This window comes from Nannobrachium achirus (assembly GCF_963921795.1).
Source record: "Nannobrachium achirus genome assembly, chromosome: 9".
NCBI classification, from domain to species: Eukaryota; Metazoa; Chordata; class Actinopteri; order Myctophiformes; family Myctophidae; genus Nannobrachium; species Nannobrachium achirus.
The window spans coordinates 8,948,498-8,959,485 of record NC_137818.1 but is presented as its reverse complement, the minus strand read 5'-3'; the positions used below and the strand labels follow the sequence as shown (position 1 = coordinate 8,959,485).

At 40.3% G+C, this 10,988-nt stretch overlaps 1 protein-coding gene across 1 annotated transcript; it reads left to right on the top strand.

The window, feature by feature from the left end:
- The first annotated feature begins 3,229 nt into the window (after nucleotides 1-3,229).
- On the top strand, nucleotides 3,230-8,588 carry LOC308291380 (cytosolic sulfotransferase 3-like). Its single transcript, XM_080733378.1, has 8 exons — nucleotides 3,230-3,443; nucleotides 4,243-4,381; nucleotides 4,957-5,088; nucleotides 5,683-5,783; nucleotides 6,551-6,677; nucleotides 7,119-7,216; nucleotides 7,456-7,630; nucleotides 8,180-8,588. Exons 2-8 carry the CDS (start codon nucleotides 4,243-4,245, stop codon nucleotides 8,293-8,295), a joined length of 888 nt encoding a protein of 295 aa, XP_080589504.1. The 5' UTR covers nucleotides 3,230-3,443; the 3' UTR covers nucleotides 8,296-8,588.
- Nucleotides 8,589-10,988: the final 2,400 nt, after the last annotated feature.

Genomic DNA, 10,988 nt, shown 5'->3' with positions numbered 1-10,988 from the left:
CAGTGCCAGCGTGCAGGCCGTGGCCAGGAGCAGCAGGAACGCTCTGGCTGCTGTCCACAGCATGAAGAGAACTCTCGCCCACACCACCGGGTCCACCGCCGAACAAGACACACTGGTTGCTGCTCGCTTTGAAACGTCTGCCAGGCAGTGTGTGCAAACCATCGAGGAGCTGGAGAAGACCAGAGAAGAACTTGGAAACGTTTTAGCTTTGATAAAAAGTCCAATTTGATTTTGAGAATGTTCACCAGCACGAAAGACGGGTCCTATAGTGTCATGGTTCTGTTAAGAATTCACGAAAAAGCTGTGATTGTTTCCTTAGTATAGGCCTACAGTACAGTGCACAGCGTTGTTAGAGAGGTTTGTAAGGAAATAAATGTGACTGTATAAACCAAATGGTAGCTTTCAGTTTGTTATTGAAGTTTCAAATGACTTGAATGAAAGGATTCAATTGAAATGGTCATAATGGATCATGGCAATATGCAGTGCTTATTGTAGGTTCATGAAAATAGTCATGGTAAGCCTTATCTTTGAAAGGAAAGTTCTCGACCTTAAATACACACCCATAGTCATAACTCAGACACCTCAGGCTTTCGACAAGCTCCAAACGTGCCGCGTTTTGATTTTGGTATGCTATTTTTGCCGAAGAGATTTGGTCTGAGTGTAACGGAGGTGATCCGAACTTCCCCACCCGGTTTCGAACCCGGGTCTCCCGCGTGAAAGTCCAATATCTTAACCATTATTCCAAAGGGACATCCCTATGGAATGAGAGCAGATACTAGACTTTTGAGGCTTCAGGCTGGGGCTGCGACGGAACCACACTGTGCGACGGTCTACGACCCACCACACTCACCCTCCCTTTGACCTCCTCTTACGGGGAAGCCGGATCCGGGTCACGGCACCAATGTAACAGAGGTGATCCGAAACTCCCAACCCGGCTTTGAACCCAAGTCTCCCGCGCGATAGTCCAATATCTTAACCAGTACTCCAAAGGGATATCCCTTTGGAACGAAAGCAGATACTAGACTTTTGAGGCTTCAGGCTGGGGCTGCGACGGAACCACACTGTGCGACGGTCTACGACCCACCACATGAGCACAGATCTAACTCGAAGCCCATTTTACTAAGACTAGTAGATGGTCAGCGGTTCTCAACCTGTGGGTCAGGCCCCCCAGGTGGGCCCCCACATGACAGTAAAGTGGCAATTTAAGAACATTTAATACCTTTTATAAAGGTATATAAAAAAAAAAAAATGTACCATTAATGCATCAAAGGTCATCAAAAACTGGTCCAACATTGGCCACATTTTCAAATAAAAAAGAAAAACGTAAAACATTTGAAAGCAGCTGATCTACAAGCTCACACAATCAGCTATTTTCACAATATTTATTGTCAGTGAGTCAAACTAAACGTGATGCGTCGACTACAATTCTGTCAGGGTCCCCAGTTCAAATGAAAATATTAAAATATTGGATCATTCACGATTTCTGGAAGCAATTCAAGTTGGATTTAGATTCAATCTTAAGTAATTTAATCTACTACGTCACACTTTTTAAGACAAAATGAGTGATGATTCAGCATGTTCCAGATTTCCTGAGTGTGTGTGACTGTGTGTGTGCGTGCCAAATGTACCCACAAGCACAGTAGAATAATGATAAAAAGACATTTTGGGGATCATTATCTTGGTCCTGACAAGATGAATAGATTATTTTCTGTTGGGCGTACAATTAGGACAATATTAGAATTAAACATTTAGTTAGGAGTTAGGGTTAATTAAACTCGAGTCTGTTATGGGAATATTGCACTGTTAAATAAATAGTGATCTATAATAGTGATTGTATGTACAGTATGTGATGAGGTTCCATTTGCTTTCTTGGGAGAGAGAGCAGGGAATGGAGATCGAATGCGCTGACGGTGAGGACTGGCAAGGCTGAAGCCTTGTTAGAGACAGATGCTTTACACCCTTTTAAATAAACATGGACTTCTGCATTCATCTTCCGAATGGACAATATATTATTTCCATAACAAGTCGTCTGCCGGTGCTATCAGCTATTTTCAATAGCCTCCTAAAATATTGCTGTCCTCACAAGTATACTAACGCGCACGCGTGCGTGCGTGCGTGCGTGTGTGTGTGGGTGCGACATGATAGGGACACGCCTACAGTCATATCAGGAAATTACATAATGTCATTTGGGACATGTTGCTGCACAGTTAAACATTCTGTTGGAGTTGGAGCTGAGTTGAGTTGTGCTGCTCTAGATCTATTGAACGAGAGGTGAGTGACTGCATGTGTCTCATTCTTATGACTTGACTTCATATTCACAACACAGAGTAGCCTACTTTAGTATAATGTGCATTTTAGATTTGAAATGAATCAGTGCAAGCTAAGGTTCATAATCCAAATTAATGACCAAAGCAATGGAACACAGTGGGGTAAGTTATTTTATTCTTAAGGGCGTAGTTCATAAAAATTCATTTGGTGTGTAACTGATAGAAAATAGCTATTTCTTGAGGGGTGAACTACTCCTTTAAAAGTGAACTTTAGGGCTATACTCAGCTGTGGAATGTGAGAGGGTTGCATACACAATACCTTCCCACGTGGGGTTCATGTCAGGCCATGTTTGTACACATGGGAGCAGGGGTGTCACACAAAATTCTGGGCCCTGGGTATGTTATTTTGTGCTGAAAAATAGCAGTGCCGTGCTGCGAGCTTGTAGATCTGCAATCTTTTAAAAATCGTGAAAAGTCTTTGAAGGTTTTTTGAAAAACCTATGTTTCTATGTCGGCGATGCTCAAAACTTTTCATGTGAAGGACCCCCAAAATTACATGTATTTGGCCACGGACCCCGATCTCAAAATATTTAGTTCCAGGGACCCCAAGAAGCAAAATTTGAGTTAGAAATGTTCGCTTAGAAAATACATATATTCAAAGATTTGCACACATTTTCATGACTTCAAAAATAGCAGATCTACAAGCTCGCGCTGTGAGCTTATATATCTGCTATTTTTCAATAGTTAAAAGTATAAAATAATTAAGGCTCCTCCACCTTGGGCCCTAGTAACTCAGTCCCACTTTCCCCCCCTTGTGACGCCCCTGCATGGGAGATTGAGATAGCATGGCAAGGGCCCAAGGGGAAAGACCAATGAGTAGACTTGTTAGAGCAAACCAACAACAACATTCCAAATAGAGAATATAAAAAGGGAGAAAATGTCGAGAGAGGCAGGCCGTCATTTTGTGTGAAGTACTTGCTTTGAGGAAAAAGAGAGGGTCTGGGACAAAAAAAAGGGAAGCGAATGTCTTTGATAGGGGATCTGAAAGCTTGCAACTAAAGAAAAAGAAACCAAAGCACTCTTCTGGTGAAAGAAAAAGTTTAAAAGCCTTTCATTGCTGTGGCTAGAAGGTAAAAATTGGGATAACCCACGCGTAGCAGCCACCCCTTCTTCAGGGTAAGTAGCCTACTTACTTTAAAAGATTTTGATAAAAAAAAAAAAAGCATTATCCTGTTTGTTTTTTATTATTTTTGCACAGAGCCAAAGTTTCAGTGGTCCGTTAATCTCTTGACACACTTAATTGCTGGGTTCAAACTGTTGCCAGATTTTGTGAGAGAAATAAGCAGCCAGCAGGTCAATGAAAACAAGCCCAAAGGAAATGACAATAAGCTACATGAGCACTTTAAACCTATATACATTGGCTATTTGAAAATAGCAGATCAAGAAGCTCACAACGCTTTGTGAACTTAGTTGCAACCTGCCATTGGCTGCCAATACCAATATTTATAAGCAACTTACAAAAAAACAAGCCCAGCATCTCTTATAATAAGCTGACATGGCAACACTGGTTGGTCTCACGTAGCCTACAGTAGTTTTCAAAAGCTTAACACAGATTATGCTGTCAGATTGGTCATAGACTAAAACTTAGGGAGGGACTAACAGAGTAATTTTATGTGTGTTGAAAATAGCAGATCTACAAGCTCAGTGATCAGTCATTACGATGCCATCAAGGCCTGCCAAAGTACATTTCAGTTGACTAGATCAACTGTAGATTCAGTCCCCTAAAATCTTATGATATTTAGTCGACTAAAATTAGACTAAAACAAAAACTTTCAGGTGACTAATTATGACTAAAACTAAATTACATTTTATTCAAAAGACTATGACTAAAACTAAATCAAAACTTGCTGTCAAAAACAACAATGTTCTGTAGGCTATATGTGTATGTGAGGGGACACATGTGTATGTGTATCAGATGGAGAAGCCACCTCGACCAACGCTGTTCGACTTCCATGGAGTCTCCATGCTCGACATGTTCACAAGCAACTGGGACAACGTGCAGAGCTTCAAAGCCAGACCAGATGACATTCTGATTGCTACTTATCCAAAAGCAGGTGACGTGTTTGTGAATATGTAGCCTCGGGTACCCAATCATGCCTTGTTGTTTTTATTTTATTTTATATGAGGTGAAAAGGGTAAAAAGAAAAAAAGTGGTGTCATTGTTTTGGTTATTCATGAAGAACAAATAATACTACTTGTTTACAAGTAGCAGTTCTGCTGTTGGTATTGTAAACTAGTCCTGTGGGATGAGGGATTGAATTAAGTAATGTTGGAGAACCCAGACCGGTGCCCATCGATGTCACGATCAATGTCCAGTTGTGCAATACCCGTTTATATCCGTCTGTCTGGCTGGCACTCTTTTATGCCCATATATGGTGTTCCGTGTCCAGACCAGTCGACTGTGATGTCATCTCCAAATATTTGGGCACTGTAGTGATGTCAAAATCATGTCAGTCAGTGATGTCAGTCAGTGATGTCAGTTGGGCTTTGTTGATGTCAGTAGGGCATTGTTACCATGGTGGCGACACTGTTTAGTATCAGTGATGTCAGCATGCAGACTGACGGTCAGACAGCAGAGGGCGGACATTCGGTAAACGAATAGTTAGATGTTACATTATTTGGCTTTCAGGAACCACATGGGTCTCTTACATCCTTGACCTCCTGCATTTTGGACAGACCTCTCCAGAACGCCAGACCTCCAAACCCATCCATGAGAGAGTCCCCTTCCTGGAGTTCAATGTGCCTTCATTCACTCCAGCTGGTTTGAACAATATATCATATTCAGTCATATTTGTGTATAGATTTACATTGGTGGTGAATGCATCTTATAATCCGGGGCCACATTTTTATGGGTCCCTTAATTTTTAGTTTCCTACACCTTTTCAAAACATATAAAAAAAACATTCCCCACAAAAGATTTTCATGAATAAAAAAAATGATATGATTTCTTTGTATAAAAATATATACAGTAGGCTATATTTAAAAAATAAATTGTATAGATGGTCTATTTTTGTGTTTCTGCTACTTCCTACTTTTGCCTCTGTATTCATACAGTGTCTTCTACTCTAAGCACAGCATTTGTATTAACTTATTTTCAACCTGACTGCAACTGTCTCCATACGGCAATAAGTAGTAGGCCTACATTTATGTGTTTTCAAATGTGAAAAAATACCACAAATGCACAGATAAAATACATGTTGTAACCTGGAAAGGCTTTTTCTTATGGATATTTCAGCTACATTTTAGCCAAAATACTTGTGATCCCATATAGATTCTATATACAGAGAGCCAAAATGAAGTTTGTCTATTTTCGTATATTTTGAAACGTGCATTTTTCTGCTTGGGGTCTTCATAGGAACAGAGCTGGCAGATAACCTGCCAACGTCCCCTCGGCTCATCAAAACCCACCTGCCAGTCCAGTTGGTGCCCAAGTCCTTCTGGGAGCAGAACTGCAGGGTAACAGTTTAGCAGTGGTTCTCTCACATTTTCATGCCAAGGACCCCCAAATTGATGTTTATTTGGCTGCGGACTCCCATCTGAAAAGGTTTTGTGCCAGGGACCCCCGAAAGACAAGATTTATTTAAAAAATAATACTAACAATAATCTTTAATAAATCAATATTTTCAAAAATAGCAAATATACAAGCCTGCAGCGCGACACAAAGTGACACACTTTTGAGCTTGTCGATCTGCTATTTTTGAAGAGACAACATTGTTCAAGGTTAAAGTGGTTAAAATGATCGGCATGCTTTGTTAACTACTTTTGCTGGGGACCCCCTAAAACAACCCCAAAGACCCCTGGGGGTCCCCGGACCCCACTTTGAGAACCAATGCGGTATATCTCTGCTGTTGGGCAGAAACCTACGTATGTACAGTAGGTCGTTGGACGTATGTCCAAAATGTTAACTTTTCAGGGGAAGTAAAAAGAGAAGGCAAACAACTGCCTTATCAAAGAAGTTGGTATGGTGACTTAAATACAATGTCAGATACTTGCATGTGTCTTTACCCCTTTACCCCAAATCCAACTCATGTGGAGTTAGGAGGTCTTTTTAATACTTTTCATTGGTTCAATATCTGTAAAATTTTAAAGAAAGGTTTTTAAAAAAAGTTGAAGAATGGAGATAGGACTAGGAGGTTTGCGCCAACTGCTAGACGTGGACGCGGCGACCAGCGGCTGTCTCTCGCTAAACTACAAAATTCCCAACTTCTTTTCTCTTTGTCCAGGTGGTCTATGTGGCTCGGAACGCCAAAGACAACGCGGTGTCCTTTTATCACTTTGACCGTATGAACATGGCCCATCCAGAGCCAGGAGACTGGGACAGCTACATTCAGAGGTTCATGGAGGGAAAGAGTGAGTGAGTTCCATGAGATGAAGTACCTGAATGTGAGAGTGTCTGGAGGGATTTGTGACAGAAGGGTACCAGCATGTACAAGTCGAGTGTGCGATTCAAGATTGCTTTATTTTGTTTTCCATCTGCAAGCAGCTTTAGAAAAAAATATTTAAATATGTCTTTCTCCTTGTTAAAGACAGCAGAATAAAAAAATAAATAGGGCAGAAAAATACTCTTATCGATCTGAATAAATAAATCCTAAAAACTGGAAGAATTCATGTCATAAAAATAAGCATAAACCAGATAAAAACTGTATAAAAACTTGATGAACTTCATCCCATCTATTTTAATGCTTAGGAATGCATTAAGACAGTAGCCATGCTCCACAAAGACAGCGGCGTCAGAATTGAGTTTATTTATTTTTAAATGTGTATCCGTAATGCGCTGTGCTCTTGTTTCAGTGGTGTTTGGATCTTGGTACGACCATGTAAACGGCTGGTGGGAGAAGCAACAGACTCACTCTAAACTCCACTACATGTTCTACGAAGATCTGATCCAGGTGAGTGAGTTAGGATTGTTTTTTTCTCGCCTACATAAGTCAGTCGTTCAACATCATATATCTGTAATGACTACAGATGTTTATAAGTAAGAATCTGCACGCAGCAACTTCAAGCACATTTTGCACTTCTAGGACCAACAGACAAAGGCTTAATAATGCTTAATAAAGCTGCTATTCCTTGATTATGATCTTTTCTTGACCTTGTTGTTGAATATATGTTTCATTATTATCGTTGACAGGATACTGGAGCAGAGATAGACGGACTGTGCTCCTTTCTGGGTTTGTCTCCATCGGCTGAAGAGAAGGACAGAGTCACAACAGAGTCTCAGTTTGACAATATGAAGAAGGATAAAATGGCCAACTACTCCACTGTCCCAATCATGGATTTTACTGTATCCCCCTTCATGAGGAAAGGTACAGTGATCCAATCCCATGTTCCGTGTACAACAACCCTTTGACATTTCAAAATGACAATGCTCATGCATCAATGTTTGTTCAAATCATCCCCTCGGCCCACAAGTTCAAAACTTTTAATCCCTATCTGATCGGATCAGATTTAGATTTTGGGTATAGTTCAAAAACCAAATATCAGGATTGGGATCACTCTGATATCTGATATCAGATCGGGAAATCAAATCCAAGATGCTATCTGTCCTGAATCTTCAAAATGGGTTGGTTCAAAACAAAAACAAAGGATTGGGATCAGTTTAATGCAAAAGAATCGGCCAACAGTATCATCATTGCATGAACTACAGTAGATAGATTTAGTAGGCTATCTTTTTCCGCTTATACTGTAGTGACACCAGGTTGAAAGTGGTTAACCAATGAACCGTATTAGAGCTTGTGACCAAATCTCACAACTCCATTAGTACAAGTACAGAGTTTTATTTTATTATTTCTCTTTTCATGAACGTTAACAGTTTTGGACATGAGTTCTGTATCTTTGTGTTTGTGATTCCCCAGGAAAGGTTGGTGACTGGAAGAACCATTTCACCGAGGCCCAGAGTCAACACTTTGACGAAGACTACAAGACAAAGATGAAGAAGAATCCCACTCTACGATTCCGCACTGAACTCTAGAGGCGATTGACCAGGCTGTGCAATGGTGTTTTAACCCAGTGTTTTTTTATTGTCTGAATACTTTATTAACAGTTTGCAAACAGTACAGTGTTATACAATGGTGCTAAAAAGATAACACAAAAACATTTCATTGTGGTCCTGTGTATTCAATTCAGTTCTCAACCTGTGGGTCGGGACCCTGACAGGGGTCCCCACAGGATTTTGGGGCGGGTCCCCAGATGACAGTGAGGTGACAAGGAGTTTTAAGACCCTTTAATACTTTGAGCAAAACAGCATCAAAACAAAAGTAATCAACAAACTATAGGCCTACTTTAAAAACTGGTCTAACATTGGCCAAATTGAAAATCTACAAGCTCACAACGCATTTCAAGGCGTCATGAGCTTGTAAACCAGTCATTTTCCCAATAATTATCTTACAGAGTCAAAACTAAATTGAACACCTCAACTCATCATACATTCCAAGGTAACGGCCTGAAAAGGTTGAGAACCATGCACAGGGTTAATATACCTGTGTGATCCATTCATTACTATTGGTCACTGTCAGGCAGAAACCTCATACCTCCAAGTTTCAAGGGTTAGGGTAAAGTAAAGCCCTGCTTCATCATACAAGCCTGTCGCACAAAACTAGTGAAAATAGCAGATCTACAATCACAAGTGTAGGAGCCAAACAGGGTTTATTTCGTATGTACACTAGATTTAATGGGTTAATTAATTGGTGATTGATGGAGGCACCACATTGGCACCTCATTATGGGTGTGTCGCTGTGGGTGGCCTCCAGCAGCTATAAATTGATGCCTCTCACCTGCTCACTTCCATGGCTTGGTTTGATCATTTGGAAGGCAGGGTTGACTGTGAAGTGGCTTATATTAACCCCCAATAAGTTAACCAGCCGGCAGGCTTAAGCCCTTTGCACACAGGCGCGTTTATCCGCACGGATAAAACGGACAATTATTTTTTTTTTAAAGAAAACAAAGATTCTCTACAACCTCATGCACACAGGATCCGAATTAGCCGTGCGACGAGTGGCTGCGGCCGTGCGTTTTTTTCTCGATCGAACCCAGTTCAATTTGTGCGTCTTGTCGCATGCGGTAAAAAACTCATCACTCCTTTTATGAATCCTTTTGGGATCCGCAGCGCCGATTCCGCACAGCATTGCACACCAAATCCAATGCGTTTTATTCATGCAGCAAACGAAAAACAAAAAACAAAAAAACGCAACTGTCCTGTGTGCAAAGGGCTTTAGCCTGCCGGCTGGTTAACTTATTGGGGGTTAATATCAGCCACTTCAACAAGTGTGATGGTAGAACAGTTATTTTCAATAGTTTAAATCATTTTTAAAATGATAAATACACGGTTTTGGACATAGGTTTCCACCCGACAATGACGTATTATACTACACTACATGGCTTATTTCAAGGCCTGTGTTTGCCAAAAACCGTATCGGCGATGATAGACGTATCATATTCATAAATGACTTGGACTATAATGGTCCAATACAAGTACTGAGGAATTGCTTCTGTTGCCAACAATATATCAAGGACTGTCTTGTGTCTCAGCAGGATTTGGACACTTCAGTAGACTGTCTTGACTACTGTAATGTCTTACTAACAATATTGATCAGATAACATGCTGTTGATTCAGGACGCTGCTGCCCTAGTCATAACTAATACCACTAAAGTGCATTATATCACTCCAGTTCTCTTGTTTTGCAATTGTCACTTTTTATCAGTTTTATTTTAGCTTATTGTCTATTCTCTTAACTTATAACGTTTTAAACTGTAATTAAATTCCTGTCTTTTTTATAACGTGTTAATTTTTTACTTTGTATTTTGTCATTGAAATGTGCTATACAAATAAACAACCTCAACCAATGAGAGAGGTTTATGTTTCTTAAAGGATCCCCATTAGAGACATTGATTAGCTAGTCTTCCTGGGGTCCTGAACAAGGCAAATACAATACAGTCATACAAGTAAAAATAATATTTAAAGTATAATAATAATACATCAGACTTATATAGCGCTTTCCAAGGTACCCAAAGTCACTTTACAAAACAAATAATTCAAAAAAAGGTTCTGTCTCTGTCTGTCTCTCTGTCTGTGTCTGTCTCTGTCTCTCTCTCTCTCTCTCTCTCTCTCTCTGTGTTGTTGGCCTAATTGTTCTACAGCCTATTATGGGGTCTTAACCACTCTACTAATTTGATTGATTATCGATTATTGTGCTCATTATAGGACCAGAGTGTCAATAGCATTAAGCCTATATCACCCTCTAGTGTTTACAAGGTGAACATCTAAAGACAATAACAGGCTTCTCTGTTATTAAGTGCAGAGTGTGTTGATGCTCTGCTAGTGTAAGAGCTAACCTGCTACTGTTATGCGTGTCATTAGTGTGCAACAGCAGATTAGAAGGACCATAGGAAAATACTTGAGTTGAGGACATTGTTTAAATTGTACTCTATAGACCAGTGTTTCCAGATCTAATGCTTCCTCCTCTCTTCAACATTCAGTCTGGAGACTATACTATACAACTAACTTATTTATTTATAGCCATTACACAAGGATTATAGTGGTTGTGGATGTACATTAGCCTAAGCTTCTCTATGGCAAACAAGAGGTCAAATGTTATTGTCAGCTAAAGTTCAGTGTGTGTGTGTGTGTGTGTGTGTGTGTGTGTGTGTGTGTGTGTGTGTGTGTGC